The sequence below is a fragment of the Mytilus edulis genome, chromosome 12 (assembly GCF_963676685.1).
Source record: "Mytilus edulis chromosome 12, xbMytEdul2.2, whole genome shotgun sequence".
Classification (NCBI taxonomy): Eukaryota; Metazoa; Mollusca; class Bivalvia; order Mytilida; family Mytilidae; genus Mytilus; species Mytilus edulis.
Window position 1 is genome coordinate 6,743,297 of NC_092355.1, and position 27,949 is coordinate 6,771,245.

The 27,949-nt window shown below is 32.0% G+C and overlaps 1 protein-coding gene across 1 annotated transcript in view; it reads left to right on the forward strand.

Annotated features, from left to right (window-relative positions):
• The first annotated feature begins 3,929 nt into the window (after positions 1-3,929).
• The window catches only part of LOC139499592 (uncharacterized), a 31,288-nt gene continuing 7,268 nt past the window's right edge, over positions 3,930-27,949 (forward strand). The window contains exons 1-8 of the mRNA XM_071288344.1: positions 3,930-4,131; positions 7,157-7,356; positions 8,269-8,492; positions 13,169-13,343; positions 16,279-16,530; positions 20,804-21,241; positions 25,002-25,108; positions 26,328-27,572. Of these exons, the coding sequence (XP_071144445.1) occupies positions 7,158-7,356; positions 8,269-8,492; positions 13,169-13,343; positions 16,279-16,530; positions 20,804-21,241; positions 25,002-25,108; positions 26,328-27,572 (2,640 nt within the window). The 5' untranslated portion in view covers positions 3,930-4,131; position 7,157. The remainder of the gene's footprint in view (positions 4,132-7,156; positions 7,357-8,268; positions 8,493-13,168; positions 13,344-16,278; positions 16,531-20,803; positions 21,242-25,001; positions 25,109-26,327; positions 27,573-27,949) is intronic.

The window sequence follows — 27,949 nt, forward strand, 5'->3', positions numbered from 1 at the left end:
TTGATTGGTTCAAATATTTTGAAATTTTTTATTTTTGTCAAAGAGTCAACGGAAATACTTTGTCAAAATTTTATGAAAATTAAACGAGCCAAATTAATTTTAGTGAAAGTGTTGGGTACCACTTTAATATGAATTTTAAACTACACAGAAAAACAATAAACTTGCAGCAAAGATGTTATACCACAAACATGAGGTGCAAATTTTTTTTGTGTACACCAGATCTGGATTTCGACATTAAATGTCTCTTCAGTATTCGGTATTTTGAAGCCATATAATTTATCTCAATTTAAGATACTCTTGAATTATAAATATATATATATACATGTATATATATATATATTACGGATTACAAATGTGTCGAAGTTTCTGATTGGATAACAACACAGAGATGTCAGTATATATTCAGGAAACTGCCGGGGTATATACGACGTTTTTATCCCCAATTGGAACCTCAAAAACGTCATCATAACACCGGTTACTCTGTGACGTAGTCATAAGCTATCAGACTGTCAGAGGTTCACAGAGGGAAAATAATGACGTGCTTCAGTCAATAATACATTGTTGATACCAAATTACGCAATTAACACTTTTAATACTTTAATTTGATGTTAAAAGTGTTATTATAAATTATTACATACACGATAAAATTATGTTCACAGCAAATTAGAAAATCCTTCACGTATGCCGAACATATCAGGTTGGGTTTTTCAATATATATGTGTTGTCAACAAATACCTGCACTGGAAAATAACATTAAGTCAGGGGTAATCCGTAATATATGTGTAATTCAGGTCTCAGAAAGGGTATATACTGTGACATTCCCGGCTTAGGGCTTATATCCCCTTCGCCTTCGGCTCAGGGGATATAAACTCTAAGCCGGGAATGTCACAGTATATACCCTGTCTGAGACCTGAATAACATATAATATATCGGATAGTTGACCTTTCCATGCATAGAAACAAGTGCCTGAAGTCTGTAAGCATCCTACATGTCTGTTACTTTTTTAAAGGTTATGCTTTGAATAGTTTTATAATCATGTGTAAAAATTAAAGTGTAATTTTAAAAATGTTACGCCCCATTTGTGGGCATTATGTTTTCTGGTCTGTGCGTCCTTTTGTCTGTTCGTATGTTTGTCTGTTCATCCGATCGTCCTTGTGTCCCGCGTCATGTTAAAGTTTTCGGTCAAGGTAGTTTAATCTGACATCAGACTCGGACTTGTTTTGAACTAAGTTTTACTGAGGGTATTGTTGTGTGTTTGATTTTTTTCTACCTTGGCTAGAGGTAAAGGGAGAGGGGGTTTGAGATCTCAAAAAAACATGTTTTAGCCCGACGATTTTTGCGCCTGTCCCAATTCAGGATTCTCTGGCCTTTGTTAGTCTTGAGATTTTGGCATCCATGGACTAAAGACACATACAGATTAATTTGAGATAGTAGCATGTACCAGTTTTGTAATGCTATAGAATGATATTGTTATAAATCTGGACGTCTGAAATAGATAATAAAAATAAGATGAATTTCGAAAATTCAACCCTAACGATCATCTACATATGTCTAGAGGGAGGGGGTACTTCAATACTTAATTGATAGGGGGTTCCGCTGTTTTGTGACCTCACCCTATTTAACTTTTTAAAATATACACATTTTTATATATTGCGTAGGAAAAAAAGTTACCTTTTCCCATATTGATTTGGTTTCATGTGGTTTTATGTAAACGAGGAATACTTTACATCAATTCTCTGTATGCATCAACCAACAGCTGGCCACATAAAAAAATAATGTGATAGAAAAACTACCTCTAACATCAAATTTAGTTGTATTATTCATAAAAATCAGTTTAAAATCTTAATCATCCCAGTCAATTTTTTTGTCATTTTTTACAAATTCAAATATGACGTCATTTTGCGTTGAGGTCTAAATTTATTCGGATGTGCTGCATTTCCTCGGGTTATGTAGTGTATTTCGGTTGTTTCCTGTAATTAGTTAATACTTTAGTTTTATCATATGTAAAGTCATTTTATAAAACTTACTGTTTGCAAAAGTATAAATTATTCTAAACATTAGGGATGTTCTGGTACCTAACAAAAAACCCTGGCTGTTTTAGGCACAACTTTTTTGAACTTTTGGTCCTCGATGCTGTTCAACTTTGTACTTGTTTCGGCATTCAAACTTTTGTATCTTGGCGTCACTAGTAAGTCTTGTGTGGACAAAATGCACTTCTGGCGTATTAAATTTTTTAATTTGTTGCCTTTTGTTAGCTATTATTCGTGTGTTTCTTTGTCAATTATATTCTCCCATTTATTTATATTGTAGTCCTGTAATGTTGTGTTGTCATTTTAATGTTACATTTCACATGGCCATAAAAGAGGGAGGTTTGGCATGCCACAAAACCAGAATAAACCACAATTTTTTCCTTTAAAAATGTCCTGTACCAAGTCAGGAATATGGCCATTGTTATATTATAGTTCGTTTCTGTGTGTGTTACATTTTAACGTTGTGTTTCCGTTGTGTCGTTTGTTTTCTCTTATTTGTGAGTGTGAATTCACATTACTATAAGACGTGTCACGGTACTTATCTATCCCAAATTCATGTATTTGGTTTTGATGTTATATTTGTTATTCTCATAGGATTTTGTCTAATGCTTGGTCCGTTTCTGTGTGTGTTACATTGTAGTGTTGTGTCGTTGTTCTCCTCTTATATTAAATGCGTTTCCCTCATTTTTAGTATGTCATCCCAGTTGTGTTTCTTGTCCATGGATTTATGAGTTTTGAACAGCGGTATACTACTGTTGCCTTTATTTATGATTATACTATGTATCCGTGTTTTATGTGTAAGTAATTCAACGCGTTAAGAAGACTTATGTTATGTATATGAACAAACTTTTTAACATTTGAATAACATATAATATAATCCTGGTACCTTTGATAACTATTGTATAGTGTTGTAAATACCAATACCATCATAATTGTTTAAATAGACAGAGAGGACATGTCTAATTCTGAAATATATATTCTTAAACAAACTAAGAAATTACTTAATAACTTTTTCTTCATGTCTTTTTTTATCTGCAGTATACATCAAAGGTTGCAAAATGCCCATAAAAACAACGCTTTTTGAAAATAGATATCCGGCTATGTTTATAGACTAGAAAATAATGGAGGAGAAATAAAAACAAAATTGTCTGAAAAAAAGAATACACAAATGATAACACACTCATAACACACAGATGTTGATACTCCATTAATTATGAGTGTTTGCTCCTGAATGACTTTTAAAATTAATTAGGTTTTATACATCTGAAAACCGATGAATTTTGTTAATATTGAATGTTCATTAGAATGAAGCTGGAAGAGGTCATGTTATGTTCATCGATAACACATATTAGGTATAAAAGCTTCATTAGCCAGATTTGACAATATAGCGATATTTAAGGTCTTTCCTTTTTCTATAAGGAAAGACCTTACTGTATTTCTTCTGATTATTATTTTTATTATTATTATTCTTTCCGCCAAACTTTAACGAAATTTCCCAAAAAAAGTACGCGACATGTTGAAATGATGTTAGGTATCTAGTTTAGAATATGAAGTTCACGCATCCTTCCGAAATTACTGAAAGATTGCAAAACATAGTTATTTATACTTTTTATATAACTACCTATGTGACTGAAACCCGATATGTGTACCTTGTATAAAGGTGCATACAATAATTTTCAATATTTTTCTTCAAAAAAATGCTTTTTGAAAAGCATAAATAAGCATGTCTTGTGAATAATTTCATGAGTTAATGACTTTGTTGTTTTTGGCAAAACCTTCCAGAATTTTGGATCGTCAATTTGTTTAACGTAACCGTAGCATTGCCTACAACAATCATAACCCGACAATTTTTTTACTATTTCAGTCAGTATGTATTAATGTCATATCTAACGCTGCTATATATAGATAATGGGGGAAAACAGATAACGTTAAGTTCTCAGGTAAATAGATATCACACCATATTCACATGATACAGTAATGACAGTGACGTCCATTTATCAAACGAAACGAAAGTTAAAAATTATCATAAACTCAGCAAAGAATAGTAGTTCGTGAATCAAATCGAAGATTTATGTGAACAGATATCAAAACCACGAAGGAGGTATGTAGAATGTTCTGTTTTCTTTAAATTATGAATGTAAAACACAGTTCTAACTGTACTATATGATCCTATTTACATTTGTATTAGGCTTGTAAGAAGGCGACCTTTTTTTTAAATGGGCGTGGCCAATAGAGTTCATGGCATTGAATATTTAATTTCAGCTGTTGCATCGCATAATTTACTTTACCTAAAAACAATTATTTTCAGCATTTTGTATGGCAGAATATCCATTTTCAACTCGTCGCGTCATTATTTTAAGTGCAAACTGGTTTTGAGTGGTTTCTCGTCGGATTGGACTCTTTTTCACGGCTTTTCGATATACAAAATGAATCAATTCAAATACAAGCAAAAATCAAATCATCCATATAATAATTTTGGGGCCCTTTATAGCTTGTTGTTCGGTGTTAGTCAAGGCTCCGTGTTGAAGGCCGAACATTGACCTATAATGAGTTTGACTGTCCCTTTGGTATCTTTCGTCCCTCTTCTATAATGGCTTACTTATATAAATTGTTATATGGATGGAGATTTGTTTCATTGGCACTTATACCACATCTTCCTATATCTATTAACTTCACTTATAACGTTTTTTTGGAGATGCAGATCTTAAATAACTATATACCATTGTTTGTAATAATTCAAATGAAGTAAATGTCAAGAGAAATGTTTTTCCATCTGTGAAAGCTTTACTACAAAAATTTTACATACGATATAGAAAGAAGATCAAGTTTTAAAATTACAACTGACAATAGGGAATTTGTTTGACAGCTCTCTTTATTCGTGTTATTTAGTTCAAACTTTCTTGTGATAAAATTGTCTGTGTGTTCCCACGATCGAAACAATTGAAATACAGATTTTGAAACAAACCCACACTTTTACACGAGTCAGAACAAGGGATATGAAAACCGCGCTGATTTTAAATATCAATACCGATACAAGATTTATGTGTGAACTTTTTCTCAAAATGCAATTGCATTGAAAAATATCCCAGCGTTGTATGGTTTTGCTTTGTGGTTTGAATGATACAACATGAAGCGAGAGGTTAACATCAATTACAAATTGTAATACGTGCATTGACTTTACATAGATATTTATACATTTATTTGTATTTAGTAGTTAAAAACAAATCTTAACAAAAGAAAAAAATATGTATGAGCAGAAGAAGGACAGATTTTAAGGCCACATGTTAAGGCTCAAGGCCAACATTTATATATACATTAAGTTATATGATTAGAATATGTTTGATAGTTTAATAATTTAGTTTGTCTCTCCACAAATATAATAAGCATGTATTCTGTGCCGAGTGTTACAGGGACAAGTAGGTGTGGCTTAAAAAAACACTACTAATCTGAACACATCGTTATCTCTCTCCCTCTCGCTATACATACTAGCTTAATTAAGCGTACATCAATCCAAATCGGATGTAGATGATAAGAAACTTAGGTATTGTTGCGGATAATTTGGCAGCTTTCATTACAAGCAGTGCTTTCATCAGATCCGTTACTAAACAACGGTTGGTTGATTATATAGGGAATCATTGAAGCATGACTGGAGCGGCCCCCCTCCCTTAGGTCAGTCAGCGCCCCCCCCCCCCCTTTTAGGAAAAGTTCTAGTTCCGCCACTGTCTTGTGTTCAATTCATTTGGCAATCGTCAATGGCAGTCAGCAGGGTTTTAGAAAATAAGTTGTTCGACCTATTAGTCAAATACGTTTTGTTAAAATATACTTTTTTTACTTTGTTTGTGCTTTATTTAGACCGCTCTTCAACGAAATTTGTTTTACATGCACACGTATAAAAATGTGGTTTTTATCCAACACAATTGAACGTTGTTTTCAATTCCGACATGTTTATAGATATATATAAATAGTTGACACAAGAAGATACATTTCTGTTTCCTATATAAAGCTTTAAAGAAAAAAATTAAAGAAGCAAAGGCTACAGGCGGACACAAGTGAACACATTGTAATTTATGTATGAAATTAACAGAAACTGGGGGCTACAGGCTGACACAGCTGGACAAAACTTATTGTTATATAAAATTTTAAGAAAATGAGGGAGATAGGTGAATACACAAGGACACGTTATTTCTATATTAAATCATAGAAACTGGTGTGTATAGACTAACACAGGTATACACATTGCTTTTTCTATAATATTCAAAACTTTAAGAAGCAGGGGTCTACAGAAGAGGGACCAAAGAACGACTTGATGGACCCATTCACCAATAACTAAATACCCTCCAATTTAGGCAGCATATGTAGGGTTAATAATAGGCAAAACAATGGGGAAAAAATGCTTGACATATAATATTTCAAGAGGTGAAAATTAATATTTTACTTTATTCTGACCCAAGGATAATATACATAACTTCTCCAAGTAAAAGTATAACTCCACTCACAGCAATATCTCAATTAATCTAAGTATTATTTGTGTTGGTGAAGGAAGCTTTGATAACGAAGCAACCATTTAACTATAATTTCAGAGATGTTTTTAGCTTACATGATGTGTTCATACTTGTTCAATTGTTCGGGGGTCCACCTCTACAGGAAAATCCGGTTTGCTGACAATCTGACAGCCTCTTGTTTTGTGTTATCATCCAGAAAACATTTCTACAAAACTCAGTCAAAGATTAACGCAACAATTTGTATGACCAATTGATTTTTTTTCAACACAATGTGATATAAGTGAAGGTTCTTTTAAGGGTGGCAACATTTTAGTATGTTTGATATATGTTTTCTGCGATTATCTAGATTGTTCATTAATAATTTCAGTTACTTTTCGATTATTGCAGTGGGTTTGTTTGGTAAATATTGTATCTTCTTATAACTCTTATTAAAACTCTGTCTTGTTTTTGTGGTTCTTCGGTGTTTTTGTAGCTTTTTTTTTGTATCTTATCACAACTGTAATGACAAAACTAGCTTGTTTGTGAAGTTCTTTAAATCATATAAGTAAACTTTCTGCTCCGACTCCTTAAATGACAATAAACCTTATATAATCAACACAATTTGATATAGCTGTTCTTTTCTAGGATGGCAACATTATTGGCACATGGATTATCTGATTTGTTACAAAGAATTGCACCACGTGCTGTAAGACGAAGGTTTGACTATGAATTCCATCCAGGACAGCTACAACTATTTCTGAGTAAAAACAGACGTAAGATAGATGAACTCACTTTCAGGAAAAGAGTCATCACACTGACACAGTATGATTTATTATATCCAAGAGGCAAGCTTATATTATTTTATTAGTGATTTAAGCTTCAATATATCCAACAATACCAAAAGAAAAGCATATAATATGGCTTTGACAATTTACAATACTGTTCAGCTAAGAGACAGAGAACAATGACAAACAATCTAGATGATATACATTTCAATATAAAGATACCCCTCTCATAAATCTTATGAGTGCATCTAGTATTCACCTATATACCACTACTAGCACAACCGCTCGCTGTACATATTACTGCACTACTTTGTGTATAAAGTTTACAATAAGAAACATCCTTGAGGTTTTACTGCCTTTTCATTAAAACTAAGTTAGAAAATATGGTAACTTGAAACTCTCATTATGAGCGTAAGACTTATACTTAGAGTTTTTCGTTTGGTGTCTGTAAGAAGTAAATAAGGTGTTTGAAATTGAGCAAGTTAATTTTATTTTAGTGTTTTAGAAAAAATACATATTTCTCCTAACTATTTTGTATGTTTTGTCAGTGGTATTTTGCAAGGCTGAATTTTAGTCGTTTCTCAAATATCTTCACACCGGTGCCACATCTGCTTAACCTCCCGGTTCAGCTTAGACCACTGCAATTTGTCATTGTCTTTTGCTCTGTCTTTAGTTTTCTGGTTGTTTTTTTTTTTCAACTGCTGTTTGTCTATTGTTCTCATCCATTTTTTTAATCTGTTTTTATCTCCCGCATTGCGAGGGACATAGAATTACATGGCGCGTCCGTTCGTCTATGCGTCAGTCCTGTTTCTTTCTTGATATATAGTGATTAAAACAATCGAACTCCGAAACAGCGGTTACGTCCTCTTTACTACGCTACGTTGACTTTAGCAAAGCAACGTCACCACTGTTTCGGAGTTTGTAAAACAATAGCCAGTTAATAAGTTTTCATTCTTTTTATCTTTGTTTTAGGTTCTTCAGAAGTATCATCAGCCAAGTTTGATGTATCATTGATGGTATGTTTACTCAAACATTTTACAGATCTTGACATCCAAGATAATCTACCACTGGAAACGATTCATACTACAGCTGCAGATATTTCAAGGATTCAATTTTACACAAAATACATTGTTCATTTGGACGTTAGCAAAGTAACAGTTAACAAAATTTCAGAAATATTCAACTGTGTGGGTGAGGTAATTATCTTATAAAAGATTACATATATTATCAAAATAGTGATCATTTACTTTATGCCGTAGTTGAGGGGCATTAAGATTTACCATTGTCCGTCTGTACGTTTATAATTGGTTTTCCTTACTTTAGTTTATTTCAATCCAATGTTATGAACTTTATACACAATGCTTACAAACAATAATCACAGATCAAGTTTGAATCTCGATGGCGTCACTTTGACCATTCTGAAGTTATACCAAATTATAAATGAAAAAAATGATCAATAGACACCTTCCAATTTGTTTGGGTTTTTTGTAGTGGTATAGCTTCGTCGTCTTCGTCCGGAGTCATTTCGTTTCTTAACAATAACTTTAAGTGTATTAATCTCTATGGCATTGTACAGCAGGGCTATTTTGTTAATATGTACTACCTTTGATAAGTATTTAGTGTTACGATAACTTTTCTGAATTAGTAATATGAACAACATGTTTTCATTTTGTAAATGAATAAAGTATATTACTGTTCTCTGACAAAATTATTATCATATTTATATTTAATTGTGTACATCATGTCCAATATATCCAAGGTAAGTGTTGTTTTTTGACAATGTTCAACATCCCCCTTTTTATTAATATTGTAATGATATTGTGTCATAGATAAATTATATTGTTCACTTTTTTTTGTTCATATGTCTTTGTGATCGAGTTAAGCTTTTTTAATAGATATTTCATTGTATGTCTTTATGTTATGTTACACTCTTATTTCTGATTAGGGGAAATAATGGTGTCTATTAGAACGTATAAACCCGCTGCATTTGTTTAAACCTGTCCTAAGGTTGTTTTTTTCTGAATTAATTGTTTTACACTAGTCAATGTGTGGCCCTTGATAGCTTGCTGTTTGGTATGAGCCAATGATCAGTTTTGAAAAACGTTCTTTAATCTATAATTGTTTACTCTGTACACCTTATGACCTTGATAGAAGGTTGTTGGGGGACTTTGGGGTTGATGGCCAAAAATCTATAGATGTTTTTGGCGAAAAAGAACCAAAAGTTAAAAAAAATCTGGTTTCCGGACAATGTATATAAGTGTACGAAATTGTATAAAAGTAAAATCACAAAAATACTGAACTCAGAGGAAAACCAAGTCGAAAAGTCCCTAATCATATGGCAAATTCAAATGACAAAACACAAAAAAAACGAATGGACAAGAACTGTCATATTCCTTAGCTTGGTACAATTGCAGGTTCCGTACCAGTATGAAAGACTGGAATGAATTTGGGAATTATGACAGTTTCCGCTAAAAATTAGCAGCCAAAAAGGATCAAAACAAAACCTTATTGTACTTTTATTGTACTGCTTGTTTTATATTTATTTCAGTGGGGTTTAAATAATCTTAAAGTATTGCAGTTATTTAATATGCTAAATATTATTGCGTATCTAGAATTAATTTGATCTTTACATATCTATCAAAAAAATAATCCTGACTAATATTCTATATAACAATCAAAGTCATACATTAAACCAATAAACAATAACAAAAAGTCACCTCCATTAAAAAAATTAATTCAATTGGGTATTGCACTTTAAATAGGCAAAAATATACATCACCAAAGTTGTAAAATTATTAGCATTATCATGCAAACATATGAATCCGATTAACAATACTTTAAACATAAACGTGACCTTTTGATGTTACTTTTCAGAATAGCTATAATCAAAAATTCATCTATCTTACAAATCTTTTAAATCTTTAAATAAAATCCCAACCACTTTCAACTACTATCCCATAAACTACATCACCAATAAAACTGGAAATGGAATCGGGGAATGTGTCAAGGAGACAACAAAATCAAAATAAAGCTGACGGCCAACAAAGGATCTTCAACACAGCGAGAAAACCCCGCGATCAGAGACGGGCTTCAGCTGGCTATGTATCAAGATGCTTACTATTTCAGCGAAAAAGGATGTCACACTAATCTCGATAACAATGAATCATTTAAAAATTCAGAAAAAAGTATTGACGATTAAAAATACACAACAATACGCACTGTAAAACTCAGCTAAGAGACGTCTGCTGCATGTCCAATTTTTTCCTTAATTATCCTTTTCCCATCTTTAAATTTTACATTTTACAAAGTAACACAATGTTTAAAACTCAATCATTACTTGCTGACAAATAAACTTGAACTACCAAACACATTTATATGTACCCAATTGTAGCAATATCCAAACACCCGAACAAATATTTGTCAACTAATATAAGGTTTACTTCCACTTGAAGCTTAGACTAAGGCCGTGTTCACATTGACCTAAACTAGGTGTTTAGTTGTGTTTGTGTAACTAACACATAAACTAAACATAATTACATTTCCATTGATAAAACTCAATGTTGACATGTAGTTTAAATCATGTTTTGTCTACATGCAGTCGATAGTCGATGTAGGCCTTGTGTAGGTTAAGTGTACACAAAACAAGGCATTCAGAACTTTAATTTTCCCATGTATATTTAAAAAAGAAACGATTTTTATATAAAATGAATACTTATAATACTTATTAATAGATTCTTTACAGAAATATTTTTCCAAACTTGATATTTCTAATTGTTATAAAAACACTTTTACGTAGCCTTATTAACTCCTTATCAAGACTCATGATCCATCATCATTGCCGAACACATAATTCCTTTGACAATGTCTTCCCGAATCGACTGGACGTACACACTGATAGAAATATTTGCCGCTGGTCATTACTGAAACAACTATTCACGTATAAATGCATTACTAAAAAAGGATGAGGTTAATTGTTTGTTTGTGTAATATCTCAGATCCGTTAAAATACAATTAGAAAAGAAGGAAAAAAAATTACTCCCTCCCTTTGCTAAATACTCCTTGGAGAAAAATACCATTTGACACAAACAGAAAAGATAGAAATGTAGTGATCCTTTGACTTTCTTAACTGAGCAACCACTTTACCTTAAAAAAGGGGGAGGGGTTGGGTTCTGGGTCAGAATTTTTTCTCGCGAGAAAGTTTATATTTAGTTTTTTTTCGATGGTGCCAATTCCATATTGAACACTATAATGTATGGGGAAACTTTGGTTTTAGAATACTTGTTCATTCTAATCATCTGTATGACCCGATTGTTTTTAATCAAATTATGGAAAAATCCATCCCCCCTCTTTTTTTTTTTTTAAATAAAATGGTTGTTCCCTCACTGCTAAAATAAGATGTTCGAAAATTTGAATTCGATTCTACGTAATGAACATTTGAATGACACATAGTTTACAAGTGTGAACAAATCTTATGTACAGGTAACTAAACAAGGTTTATAGATATGAACAAATTTAAGGTGAAACTAGGGTCCATTACATTAAACAAAATGTAAACATGTTTACTGTACACGGCGTTTGGTGTGAACACGGCCTAAATTCCTTGAAGTAGCATTTAAAAACTTTGCTAATATGGTTCATTAATGAAGACATAAGTGAAATTTTTGCTGTATTTTGATATGCTAAACCTCACAATGTAATTTGATTTTGGGTATAAGACAATAATAGGTAAAAGTTCTATTTCATATTTTTAATTTTCGGATCAGAAACCTACGTTGTGCGCTCCAAATTCATATATCATCAATCTTGCATGTAGTGTCTATACTTGCTCCAAATGTTCATGGTTTGAAGTCTGTGGTTGCATAATGCGGTGCCCCAGTGAGCATTTTATGATATTTTTTCTACTATTTGAAATAGCTACCAAAGTACTGAAATAAGTCGTTTAACAAAATTTTACATAATAAGTATGTATATTGATGAGTTATCCAACTGCCTTCAAGATTAGATTGATGATTCTCTTAAATGAACTTGTGATACCGTCTAGGATCTCATAAAACATGTCTGCGTTTGGTTTGTATGACATTCAATTATTCTGGAAAATGTTAACTGGATTATTATCAAATATAAAGATATCATTATGATGATGCATTTCCAAAATATCTCTAAATCTAAAGACGCTGGTTTTGAAGAACATGATATTTTTTCTTATAATTTTTTATTCCTCAAATTTTGATGTACTGAGCAGATAGTTATTAGAATAGAGATATAAATAAACATAATTTTGACTGGTTTTCTTTGAAGTACTATTCCTTTTCATTTTATAGAAACGCAGTAAAGTTGGTACCTAACACTACAGGGAGTTAACTGTGTAAAATCTTCTAAACGTTTTAATTACGTTGTTTTTCAAGGGAATATTAAGCTTCTCAATAATCAAAATAAGTGTTTGTCAAACTGCTATATAACCAGTGTATTTTTTCTGATAAAACGGTTGGTTCAATATTTTTGAAATTTTTATATTTTTGTCAAAGGGTCAAAGTAAATACTTTGTCAAAATTTTATGAAAATTAAACGAGCCAAATTAATTTTAGTAAAAGTGTTGGGTACCACCTTGAAATGTCAATCAACGTTAATAGAAATTAATTTGGCAGGGTCTCATAATATTTTGTTGTGTTCAAATTTTACTTTGAATTTACAAGTTTCCTTAATCTACAGAATAAATGGGATATTATATTTTTGCTGTCTTCATCGTTTTAGAAATACTGTTTTATTATATTTCATTTCAAACGAATGTACTACTATCTTTTTGTGTTTGCTTTGCTTTAGGTAGCAGTAGTATGTTATTAAGTATAAACTACACTTTCGTTTTGTCTGACAGGCTATACCTAGACTAGCACCAGACTTACAGTCAGAGATGATTGCAGTGATGATTGCATTTAGATTAATTGAAGAAAAAGTTGCTATACAGATTGATTGTAACATGGTTAAAACCAATCAGCATCTGAGTAATGTCGGTCATAAACTGGAGACATTAGTTAATCATAGTTCAAGAGGTATATTCAATCGATTGTGGAATAGATCATTTTGTAACCTCGAATTGTGATTTAAGGAAATCAAATATGTTACAAATGGTATTCACATTGCTTAATAACTTATATTGAATCTTTTTAGTTAATAAATTCAACAGTAGTATACCGCTGTTTGAAAGTCACAAATCGATTGAGAGGAAAAGAAATCCGGGTAAAATGTACGGTAAAACAAGAAGTTGTTATATACAAATCATTGTCTTGCCTTCATGAACTATAATCATTTATAGACATTAAATGCTCAACAGCCGGAGATGGCATATTACTGTTCCGGACCATATGATTATTTGGACCATACGCGTATGGTCATGACCATATGGGTAGATTCTCATATGGTCCGACCATACGCGTATGGTCGGGGAAATTAACGCTCTGTTACACTCTGTTACAGTTTACTTTTTTAACTTATAAACTTTTCATATGGTATGACAGTTCATTAAAAAGACGCTATCATATAGATGATTTTATTAATATATTATAATAAAAATTAGGTACATAAGAATTAGAAGTTTTACATATTAGTTAATTTTCTTTTATTTTACTATGCGAAAACTATGATAAACATATTTTATACCGATGGTCATAACCGATGGTCATTACCAATTTGTTTGTTATGAGTGACTTGAAAAAAATTATTGAACTGTTACACAAGATTTGAGGTCACTGGAAAATAACATAGTTTATTTAATTTGTCTTGTGAATATAGTGTATTGCAGTCATGTTACGATATTTGAGATCTATAACTTTTAGAAACACCGTACACAAATCGGAATGGCCCAATACCACGATGTCAATGTACGCAGCTACAACAAAAGTTAGTTTTTCACTCGCAAACAAAAAGTGTAAATGAAAAGGATTGTTCACAACCAAGACTTGCAAATGCCAAAAAGCTACGATACCGTGTGGATGAAATGTCACCCAAGCCTACATACAAGAATTTAATTAGAGATGAAAACTAACTATAGCATTAATGTTTAATTTTTACGTAGTATTTGAACTATAAAAACAATTCACTGTCATGTAAGTACACCATCATTGTTTTTTTAGATAAAGTTGAAAAAAAGAACTATTCAAACTTTTAAATGTTATTTAAAAAACAATATCTATATGGTAAAATACTCATATGGTCCGGCTCGTAAATAACCAAACGAGTATTATACTCATATGGTCCGACCATACGCGTATGCTCGGACCATTTCAGAATACACATATGTTCATGACCATACGCGTATGGTCCAAATACTCATATGGTCCGGAACATTACCATAAGAGACAAACACACGCCATAAACAACTAATCACAAAGTGAAAAAAGGAAATTTGAAAAAAAGGAAACCTTATTGACACAAAAAATGTAAATTCTAGTCAAATGGAATTTATGATTATGCAATGCACATATCATAGTTGTCGAGGGTAACTTCTTAACATAATGAATAAGAAACATGATGACAGAAAATACACCTTAATACAAAATCGAACCATAGTGGCCTACTTTAAAATGATTGGGACTAGAAAGAACAAGACCGTAATGATAACCGTAAAAGTTATGTAGAGTCAATTTCAGTAATTTTTTCTTCATGCCTCTATTAGAGTAATGTTCAAGTAAAGTGCACACCCCTTATTATAAACTCTGTATTGGTTAAATCTGACTAAAAGAAAATGTCAGTAGACAAAATAGCGTTTTAAGGGTTTTTTTCACAATAATTAAACAAAAACTAATAATTTTATGGTTATTTTTAAAGTATGAGCAAAGGTGCAAAAAAAAAAAAGAAAATGCACGATCTTATTTGTTTAATAAAAAGATTAATCTATCTCAAAAACGTAAATATTCAACACGTGACAAGTTTCATCATTTTTCCATCTACTATACAGTAGGGTCCTTTATCGATTTATTTCTTAATGTTAATTTTGATTGCAATAAAATAATGAGAGGTGAACCAACCGTGTACAGTTAACTCAAAATTTGATATGCTTCCGACCGGCAGATAACGTTTTGCCAAATTGATGACATTTGATTCGATAACTCATGTAAAGAGCTTCCGTAGGCCTGTTGGAAGACAACATTGTTGCCGGATTAATATTTTAAAGATACGTAAAGATAGTCATCAAAGGTACCAGGATTATAATTTAGTACGCCAGACACGCGTTTCGTCTACATAAGACTCATCAGTGACGCTCATATCAAAATATTTATAAAGCCAAACAAGTACTAAGTTGAAGAGTCTTATCTACAATTCAGAAACAAATTTGAAATATAAAGTTATTCTTTTTTGTTTAAAGTATTTATATAAGCGGAATTAGGAAATAATAAGTAAGTGGTTTTGCCCAGTTTTGTCAATATAAGCTCAAAATATCACTGATGTTTTATTTACTTACCAGTCCATAAATCAAGTCAATTTGAACTGTATTCACGTAAGCTTTAACGAAATCAAACCAGATATAGAAAAATCCAATTGCACGTGTTCTCTATCTACTAGTATTAATATTGATGTTTATGGAGATATCGGGCTAAATGACCGGCAATAGTCTTTTTCTTTGATTATAACAGATTTAGTGAAGCACGTATTATATATTATTCTGAGCTTACTACGTAGACAGATTATTTATTATCAATGCGTTAATTTCAATAGAATAGCTTCTTTCGCGATCTTGGCTGCTAAATCAACCATTTGTTTTCCCTTCTTTATTTTATTTTTGGATATTTAATTGTAAAAGTATGATTTAACATTAACGATATCAATTTTACTGCATCAAATGCGCATTACGACAATCAATGTTTCTTATATAATGCTTGAAGCCAATATATTTAAAGATCCTGAATATAATAGAACCATTCAAGAACCGATAAAACCAGACAGAACCAAAGCTATAAATCTGCAATGAATCTCAAATTATCCTTTTAGAAAATCCTGATTTTCTTCCGTATGCTGGCACCTCTGAAGATTTTCACAAACTACTGTCTACTGGAACATATGAATCGTTTGAAAATAAAGTTTTCCTTTGTGGAAGTTGTGCATGTGGAAAATCTACATTAGCAAGTGTTCTTATTGGTTGCCCTATACCGCTTACATGGAAATCAACAGATGGATTAGTTATACACTTTGGACGCAACGGTATCAACTTAGAAACGTATGCGATGGTTCCCTTAAATGAAGGTAATGCAGTTTGAAAAGGATAAGAGGGAATTGAATTAGATTTTAAAGCATTAAAATAAATACCAAAACAAACGAAGTAAAGTAAACACAATACCCCTTATCGAAATTAGCCCGCCATCACTGGATATCACAAAGGTTCCTGAAAAATTTTGACGTCACAATAAAAAAATGTCTCACGCCACAAATGAAAAGTGATTGTTGTTTGTCAGTAGTTCAAATTCTAAGGTCAAGTGTCACAGATTTCCAATTCTTTGATACCATACCTTTTGATTACATTGTTTTTGTAAGGGAAGCACACAAAACGGAAAGAGGGAAAGATTAACCAATCAATATATATATATATGTAACATGCATTTTCTAAATTTATGCATTTTGTAAAATACCTGAATATTTTGGGAATTTTGTAAAAGGCCTCCAAGATTAAGTCATTTTACACAATGTCTCATTTTTTTCTAGGCATTTTACAAAATGCCTGGAAAAATTGAAAGGCATTTTATAAATGCCTGAAATAACATATTGAATAAAATATAAAGACTTAATTAAAAACTCGGAACATCGGAACTGTTTTATTAATGACCAATAACTGAATAACTAAAAGTGTTTTTAAATTAAAGCATAAATGTAACTGAATTATTCGTATTCACACACAAGCTCAGAACACGAAAATTTTTTTTTCAAAATGTGTGGATGACAGAAATTTTACATAATATTTATCCTGATTTTTTTGCAAATACATTGTTTGGGTTGACATCTGGTTCAAGCACTTCATATTTGTAGAAACCTGGACAAATTTACCTCTTTCATTGCCTTTACTGATAAAACACTTAACGTTCGACAACACTTGGTTTCTCGCAATGAGCATACATGCCACACAATAATATCTTCTTCTTCATATATATTAAAAAAACAATCAAAGAACATTATCATGATTAGTTTGAGTTTTATCTTTTGACACAAAGCTTGAACAGACTGAAGCAGATCTGCACATGACGGATGATGCATTTTTAGCAGGAGACCCTTGCCCTGTCAACGAACTGTTATTGGTCTTTTTTGTCTATTTTTCACGATTTTAACCAGTCATCTATTGTCTCATTCATTCCTCCGATTAAAAGACGAAGGAATTCATTTAAGGCAGTAGAGATTAAAGATACATTTTACACAACCAAACATGACCTTGTAGGCGAAACCCATGCTGTAGAGGGAATGTGTTTGGATTTTTATGTATAAAATTAATTTATATTTTTTCTGAATGGGAGCATTAAATATTTTGCCACATGTTAGTAAAGTGCAACACTCTCTGCACGTTAAGTTTCTGTCCCAATTTAAAATACCTTAATTTCAATTGCAAGCGGCAGTCAAAGTTCGTGTTTTTAACAAGGTAAATCCACTGCAGACATAACCCATACGTACTATAATCAAATTGATCACGTTCAAAAATTGCATCACATTTTTGCGACTGCAAGTATTCAATTAAAAACAAACTTCTTTTTCACCACTTCATATGTTACATTTTTTTAAATCTAGGTTTCAACAGCCCAGTAGTCAGTAGTTAGGTGTTGACATGAATATAAACTTTATGGTCATTTTTTGAAATTTCCTGTTGTCAAAACTTTTTTTTTTTTCAACTAAGGATTTTCTCATCTCAGGAATAGATTACCTTAGTCAAATTTGGCCCAACTTTTTGGAATTCTGGGTCCTGAATGCTCTTCAACTTTGTACTTGCTTGGCTTTACAACTAATATGATCTGAGCGTCACTGATGAGTATTATGTAGACGAAACGCGCGTATCTATGATGAGTTTATTTACATGGAATTTAGTTACTTTCCGACAGGTTTTTATTTTCATTATCATGTGTGCAATATTCTTTATAAAGCACAAAGGTGTCAGTATTCACCTCAGAAACTTACAAAACCTTTGAATAGACTTATTAAGAAGGGATATAATTACGATACTGTTGTCAAGTCATTAAAGATTGCATATTTTGGCGTTAATATTGATAAGGTCTTTGCATCGGAACTAAACACATTTATTCTAAAAACAGTTGTTGTCATGACGCGGGTTATGTTCTTCTCATATATGTTATGATGGTATGATACTAAACCCCTAACGGGAAGGATTGTGCCTGATGTTCATATGATGAAATCATAATCTTTCAGTCAGTTTAATTGAAGTCTGGAGCTGGCATGCTAGTAGTCCGTTGTTATTTATGTATTATTGTCATTTCGTTTATTTTCTTTGGTTACATCTTCTGACATCAAACTCGGACTTCTCTTGAACTGAATTTTAATGTGCGTATTGTTATGCGTTTACTTTTCTACATTGGTTAGAGGTATAGGGGGAGGGGGAGATCTCACAAACATGTTTAACCCCGCCGCATTTTTGCGCCTGTCCCAAGTCAGGAGCCTCTGGCCTTTGTTAGTCTTGTATTATTTTAATTTTAGTTTCTTGTGTACAATTTGGAAATTAGTATGGCGTTCATTTTCACTGGACTAGTATATATTTGTTTAGGGGCCAGCTGAAGGACGCCTCCGGGTGCGGGAATTTCTCGCTACATTGAAGACCTGTTGGTGACCCTCTGCTGTTGTTTTTTTATTTGGTCGGGTTGTTGTCTCTTTGACACACTCCCCATTTCCATTCTCAATTTGATACATTGCAAATAAAAGCTTTTTAAAATAGTGTATCTCATTTTGTTTTAGTTTTGATACTTTTTGGTAAATTTTATTCGTAAGTCGTGTATCGTTTTTTGTGTTGTCTAGTATATGATTCTGTATGTAAATATAAAGACTTGAAATAAGATGACAACCTAAGCCCTTATCTTTTTTAATATCTATATAAATGACATTTCTGAAATTTGTGATACTTTGGATTGAAATAAATTAGAAAAAGTATTGGCATATTAATATAGGTAAATGCATAGAGGCTTCTGGTATATTCAATACATCCCATATGGAACCATAAAAAGGCACAAAAGTTATATTCATTATGTTTCAATATTTGAATGATATCGAAAATATACCTATAAATATTCATAAAAAAAACTGAATGCATCTTTTATGAAACCTATCTTAATGTGTAACTCAGAAATTTGGTATATGGACAGTTATGAAAAAATATTAAGATCACAGAGTAAAGCAGTAAATAATAATAGCTTTATTGAAAAGGTAAATTAAACATTTTGCAAACTTATTCTAGGATTTAGTAACGAAAATAACCAGTAATCATTGCATCAAGGGAAGTATCAAATAGATGTGTAGTAGATTAAGCACTAAAAATATGGCAAGGAAATAAAGCACAAAAATATATCCGTTGTTACATAATGCATTCTTGGTATACTTTTGTACAAACTATAATTCATGAAAACAATTTAAAACTATTTGATATTGAAAATATTGATTTAAAAAAGAAAAATTAAAAAGAATACTTACATGAAAGATATACTGTAAGAAAATAATAAAAAGGTGATCTTTAGAAAAAATAATTATTTGTCTATAGTAAATTTAAAAAGAAACATGAATCTGAGCCTTATTTTCTTAAGGAAAATAACTTTGATACAAAGAAAGAAATTCCTAAATTAAGGGTAAATTACCATATTGTGGAAATTGAAAGGGGCAGATACAAAAATATAAAAAGAGAAGAACGTGTATGCTGTCTACATAAAATACATAACGAAGAACATTTTTTTTATTTATATGTACAAAAAATGAAGATTTGAGACTTAAATTTTTACAGAAAGTATAAAAGATACCTACATGTATTCTAATATAGCTAATAAAGTAAATTTTGTTTAAATTAGTTTGACGTTTTTCCTGTCCGTCAATTATGCAGTTTGTTGCTCTTTTTGTTAAAAAGTCATGGTCACTGAGGAGGGAAGATTCAACAACTGCATGATAGATACATATGTATATACTGTTTTATTCTTTCATTGTATTGTATGATGTATATTGTAAACTTATCTTGTTGATTTATGTATGTCTTCAACCCCATTTTGGGTATAGTAATAAAATTAACGGTACCATTTTGGATATAGCTGTGCATTATTCAATTATCATTAACATAAACATATAATACTACAAAATATTCATTGGGGGTAGTAATCCATGTTTGAACTTCTGTTATAGCTCCTTTAGTCTACAAAATATTCCTCAGGTACAACAGTGTAATGTTTAAATAATAAAAACATGTTTCATAAAAAAAATTGCTCGTTATTTCTACATTTTATATTCTCTGAATCTTAAACTGAATCAATAATTATATCAACATGTCTTCTTGTAGAAAATAGAAAACAAAATGTGTTGACCAAGGTATTAATCGGTAAGCCAAGTCATGAGACAAGTACAGGTCAAATTTTACATACCCACCATGACCTTCCAATTGAGCCATCATCTAAGGGGATAACCGTTTCCCAAGATCTACGGAGTATAAATGCAACCACAGTCGAAATGAATGAAGCTACATCAATTAATCTTCCTAAGATGAAACAAATTGAATCCTATGCTGTACGTGACGACATTTTGAAGGAAATAGAGAGTGGTCAATACAAAATAAAGATTGCACCTTCAGATTTAGTTGACTTTGGAGGGCAACGATCGTATGATATGACCCATCAGTTATTCATTCAGCACGGTGGGACATTTGTCGTGATGTTTGATGGTAGTAGAGATTTTCATGAACTACTGAAGGAATATCCTACTGGAAATATATCCAACGAATGTAAGAATAACTGTGTGAATATGCAACTAATTTCATTCTGAAAGAATGTAGAATTATTCAAAACATAACCTTTATTAAAATCATCATTACACAGTTCACCTCTGCAACATGTGCCTTTACACCAGACATACACCAATCATCAGAATTTGTTCACATTTATTTCTACACTCTCTACACTGAAGTAAGGAAACACTAGTTTGTCAATGTCCAAATCTCATACGTCGATGTCAAAGTATCATTTTTCCTAGCATGAGTAAAAATATATTTTCTTTATATAAACTATTAAATGGTAGGTGCTAAGCGGATAAATCTTAAACACCATTTTTTGTTCTTTTCTTTTATGGTAGCAAATTAAACTCAATACTGCATTCTTGCGATTTCACATATCTTGAATCTGTTACCCCAACTAACAGATCGCAGCACGGATCATTTTTTTAATGTGAAGAAGTCTTACAAATAAGAACAATCTGACAATATCAGAGTTTTGATATCCTAATTCAAAATATCCTAAATATTTTATGGTTGTGATTTTATTTCTTCATTTTATTTTAACGTTTTTTGTTTCTCATTATTCGTGACCAACACGCACTTTTGGATTTAATCCTGCAGTCACCATCCTAATTATACCAATACAGGTTAACAGATTTAATGAAATGATAAAAGTAAACGTTTGTGATCTCCTTGTATCCAGCTTCTAATGAAAGAGACCATTTAATTAATGTTAACGTCACAGTTCAGTTTTGGGTCCCCATCGCGGTCGGGATGGTATGCAGTTTTTTGGATTATATCTCTGAAACTAAAGCATTAAGAGCAAATGAGTAGAAATTATAAAGTTATACAGAATGAATAATGTTAAACTAGAATTTTCTATAGATGCAATATACAGAATATTTACCTATGTTGTTGTGTATATTTAAGACGAGTATAATGCCTCGATTGTATTTTTTTATTTTTAGAAAGCCCATTATACGTTGTTTTCTCTACATATTAGTTGATAATGAAACCGAATAATGCTTTCCATGTAATATTTTTACAAAATCTGACAGTTATACCATTTATGAACCGTGCAAAAAGTTGCATGACGCACTTTTTAAAAAACAGCATAATATGAACTACATTTCACATAATAATGACACATACAATTATCTTTAAGTTATTATACCCTCTTTCTAGCTTTAACAGACTTATATCACGATTAATTAAGTATTGGATACATTGTACATGTATTAGATATATTTGTAAGAATGTATTCTAGTGTGACATATAAAAGACCAGTAATAACTCGTTAAGTGTGCTTTTATTATAAAATCCTACTTTGACTTTCGAAACGATGTTTGTGTGTATAAAAAAGAAGAGACGTTAACAACTATAGGTCACCGTACGGTCTTCCAGTTGTAGTTGATTTTTGATATATTATTGAATTGAAAGTTTTACAGTCACTTTTGTCAATGTACAGCCTTCAACAATGAACAAAAGGCATTTGCACAGTAAACTGTAAAATTTAAAAAAAAATACATACGTTTTTCTATGTTTTGTTTGTTTATATCGTACATTGTGTGTGAATTTTCTCAAAATCTTTTTCTTTAAATTATCTCTTAAGTGTAGCTAATCCTCGTAAGTATATAAAACATTTTGAACATTTATCCTTGACGTTACTTTTTGTTGTGTTGACGGACACACAATTCGATATTCTATAAAACATGATTATGTGTACTGTCCAAAGTTATTTAGGTTATTCGTTATTATTTCGAGCTGTACTATTATATTATTTATTTATGTATTTCTTTGCCTTTGGGTGTTGTTGCATTTCTTTGTACTGTGTTCCCATCATGTACTATTGTCATTTTAGCGCTTTATTCAACATTGTCATAAAGCACGGAGATTTGGTTAGCCGAAAAACCAGGTTCAACCCACCATTATTTTCGTAAAATGTTATGTACCAAGTCAGGAGTTTAGCAGTTGTTATCTAATAGTTCGTGTTTATGTACATTACATTGCCGTTTGTTTTTGTTGTGCTTGTTCTGTTGTTTCGTTGATTTCCTCTTATAGTTGATGTGTTTCCCTCGGTTTTAGTTTTTTACCCGGATTTACTTTCTCTCAATCAATTAATGACTTATAAACAGCGGTGTACTACTGTTGTCTTTATTTAGAAAGGTAACTTATTTGAAAGAAGAGGGACGAAAGATACCAAAGGGACAGTCAAACTCATAAATCTAAAACAAACTGACAACGCCATGGCTAAAAATAAAGAAGACAAACAGAAAAACAATAGTACACACGACACAACATAGAAAACTAAAGAATAAACAACACGAACCCCACCAAAAACTAGGGGTGATCTCAGGTGCTCCGGAAGGGTAAGCAGATCCTGCTCCACATGTGGCACCCGTCGTGTTGCTTAAGTGATTACAAATCCGGTAAATAGTCTAATTCGGTAGGTCATATTCATGAAAGGGAAGGGGATTGTAGTTACGACGTAAGGAACATATCCGATATCATTTGTGAAACGGTTATTCCATAACGGTCAACCAACTCGTGATGGCGTCCGTAAAATTTACGAAGGGATGATTTCAACTTCACCATTTGGAACTCTTGGTTTAATAGCTTCCTTGTGAGCAGCAAACCTCTATCAAGAAAATCATGATAGGAAATGCAAGCACGGGAATATCGTATCATTTGGGAGATATATACCCCGTATGCAGGTGCTGCTGGAATGTTGCTACTTAGAAATGGAAAGTTCACAATTGGAAAGCTGAAATCATCTCTTTTGTCGTAAAGTTTTGTTTTCAACCGACCCTCATTGTCAATTTCTAGATGTAAGTCAAGATATGAAGCCGACTGAACTGTATCTGTAGTATCCTTTATCTCTAGTTCGATTGGATGGATGCGTTCCACATAGTCACCAAATTTTGAATTGTTTAGTGAAAGAACATCATCTTTATAGCGGAAAGTAGAGTTAAAGGATATTGCTAACTTCTTATCTTTCTTCCTAAGAAGTTCCTGCATGAAGTCAGCCTCATAATAATAAAGAAACAAGTCGGCGAGTAGAGGGGCACAGTTTGTTCCCATTGGAATGCCGACAGTCTGTTGAAAAACACGTCCTCCGAACGTAACAAATATGTTGTCAATCAAGAAATCAAGCATCTTGATAATATCAGTTTCAGAGAATTTTTTGTTTGAATCAGAGTGATTCTTTACAAAGAAGAATTTATCCCTCCCTAAGACAAGATACTTGTATCTACGTTGGCCATTCTTTTTTATGAAGCAAAGTAATATCAACTCTTTCAATTTGTCTTTTAGTTTGGAATGTGGAATACTTGTGTACAGGGTAGAAAAGTCAAATGTTTTAATACTGTTACAAGATGAAAGAGAGTTAGATTGTATGTACTCTAAAAGATCTTTTGAATTTTTAAGTATCCACATCTGATTCACGCCACCTCTGGAATAGGCAGTTTCACAATAACTTTGAAGCCCGTCTTTGATTGCTGATAAAATAGATGTTAATAATTTAGAAAGAGGTTTCGTGGAGCACTTGGAAGACCCAGCAATATACCGTTGTTTGTAAGGACACTTATGTAGTTTAGGTATCCAATACAGTGATGGAAGATCCAGTTCTTCATCTTTGGTTGAAATTCCAAAGGAACATAGAACAGACCTATGATTATCCAGGATTTCCTCTTTGGTAAGTGTCGTGAGGGTATATGTTGAGTTACCAAGTGAAGGTATGATATGTATTTCATTATTCATATATTTGTTCTAGCTATTGTGAAGCATTGGGTGAATTCAATACTGACCTACTGTGTTGATGATAGTGATGTTATGCCAATGATTGTGTTTGCTGCAACACATAAAGACATTCTGTCAGAGGTAAGCATTTATTTCTTTACATATAGCATCAAATGACATTTATCGAAGAAACCTTTTGCAATTTGTTAAGGTACTCTCCTATTCGAATTTTTCTTTGAAGTTGGTATTTTTTTATATTTTCTTTTTGCAACACCATTCTTGAAGCAGTATACTGTCAGGGTACCATTGAAAATAAATTTTGTGTATGTGCTTATCTTTAAACATAAAAACATACATAACTTTTTAGTATGATAAATTTCCTGTTTGCAAAAGAATGAATTTTTCTAAATACTAAGGTTTTGCATTTCCACGGCATAGATTACCTTAGCCGTTTTTGGCACATTTTTTTTAAATGAATTCTGGGTCCTCAATGCTCTTCCACTTTGTACTTGTTTGGCTTTATAACTATTTTGGTCTGAGCGTCATTGATGATTTTTGTGTAGACGAAACACACATCTGCCGAATTAAATTATAAGTCTGGTACCAATAATAACTATATTCATTTATTATGATCAATCTAACATTGTATTGAGTTAGTTGTTTTGGTGCCCAGGTTTCAAGTTGGTTTAAAAAGGGGTCTCAAATCAAGCCTCGTTGACTTCAACAAAAATTGAATGTATAGGGTTCTGTGATGTGCTGAATCAAACCATTTATGTGGCAAAACTAAAAGCAATCGTTGGTCCTCAATGGTCTCTAACTTCGTATTTAATTTGGACTTTTTAACTTGAAGTGCTGCGAATCTGTCTTTTCATGATGAAAAAGGGACAGAAAATATTACTTAACAAAAATATGTTAAAAGAAACTGAGTTTGTTAATTTTGATGTAGATTAAATCCAGTTTCCACTTCGTTACTTAGGAACCAGTCATTTGCCAACTTATTTGAATCACAACATTCAGATTCTAAATTTCAGGATTAAGATTTCAGTGTTATATAAACATTCAGTTTGTAAAATGACGCAATTAATAAGCACGAGAATTATAACTTTTTTACTTTTTTTCCATAAAGTTTTACTCATAGTGTCCATTGAAAAAACATTTGATTCAATTCTTGATGTACCTTGATATGCTGGAAATGTCAACATCAGGTTCAAAAACTGATAATATGGGATTCTTTGTTAATCTAACTGTTCAGAGTTCGAATTCTGCAGTCGTATCAAGCTGCTCTTGATGAGCATTTTGTTAATTAAAGGTTTTTTATTTTTAATATTTTTAATATATCTTGGTTTCAATTAACTACCAGGACATGCAAAAGAAGATGAAAGTAGAATATGTAAAGAAAGTCACTGAAATGTTTGGTACTCATGAAATGAATAAACACATTGTTTTCGATACGGTTTTCTTCATTAATGGTACAGACAAAGACGATCAAGAAATTCAGCATTTGAAAAACCAACTTGTCACTATTGCAAAGAACCAGCCATCGTGGGGACTACGGCGGCCGATGATTTGGGTTCCCCTTGAGCTTCTGATTGCTAATATGATACAGGACAACATCAATATAATACCAACAACATATTTATCTCAGGCAAATAAGGCGAATAAAGGACTAGCAATATCGGACAAACAACTAGAAGAATTTCTCTTAACTCAACATTCCTTGGGCAAACTCATGTATTTCAAGCAACCAGAACTTAACAATTTCATCATTATTTATCCCCCAGCATTGGTAAATATTTTGAGGTCGTTTGTCGCAGATCCAATGTTTTGGCCACAGGATGAGACTCTTAAAAATATTTTAAGAAGAATGACGGAAACTGGAAAGATACAAAAAAGAGATCTCCTTGAACTATGGCAACAAGAAAAAATCCATGATCTCATACCAAATGATGACATCAAGGAGTTTGTCATTAAGGTTCTCTTACATCTAGATGTTTTGGTGCTGCCGAGACGATATTCAGGCAAGAGTGACATACACGTACATTATTTTTTAGTTCCATGCACAGTCAAACTCATGATGCCGATGTCATTTCTAAATGATGATTCATTTGCAAACAGGACAATTTCTTTGGTATATCGATTTAAGAAGTCAGTCATACCCTCTGCATTGTCCTTTAAACTTATTGGTGCCGTAAGTGCTATTTGGCCTATTAAGGAAGTGAATGAACTTCCATTGTTGTATCATTCGTCAGCCGTGTTATGTGTTGACAGCAAAACTGAGTTTCGAGTTCTGGTAGAAGACAAGCGAGTTGTCGTATATCTCACACATATGAAATCTAAGTATAACATATCTCCAGATATTGCAGCAAGTATTCAAGAATGCTTGACTTATACATTAGATGTTGTTTTGAAATTCTATCACTCAAGCATTGGAAAGAGTCCAAAAAATCTTGATACATCAAATCTGTTTCAAATTGAAGTCGGAGGAGTTTGTGGCAGATCTCCATGTGTGCTATCCATTTCCAAAGCGAAAGAATCTTCTTATTGGGTCTGTGTCAATGGAAATAAGCACCCCTCCAGATATCCCCTACTATGGTTTTTCAACAAGGTACGTGTTATAGAAATCAATAACTTTAATGTTATAAATTCCTTTTTGTTAAAGTATAACACGGTTATTTGTGTTTTTCAGTAAGCCGTGTATATTACGCAGTTGTGTAAAATACGCACCTTTTTCATTCCTCCAAAATCAAGAAAACAAACTTTTTAAAAATATGAAAAAAGAAGATAAAAAATGATAAAATTTAATAGGGACTAATAAGACCCGTTTCTTACCAACAAAATTGAAGGGGGAGAAACAAATGGAAACAATTATAAAGATATAAATGAAATCTAAATCAAAAATATTTTATAAGTAGTTGGGTTTTTTTTAGTCTAGTTAGATGTAAAAAGTCTTCAATAGGTAACAATCAAACCATGTATTTAATC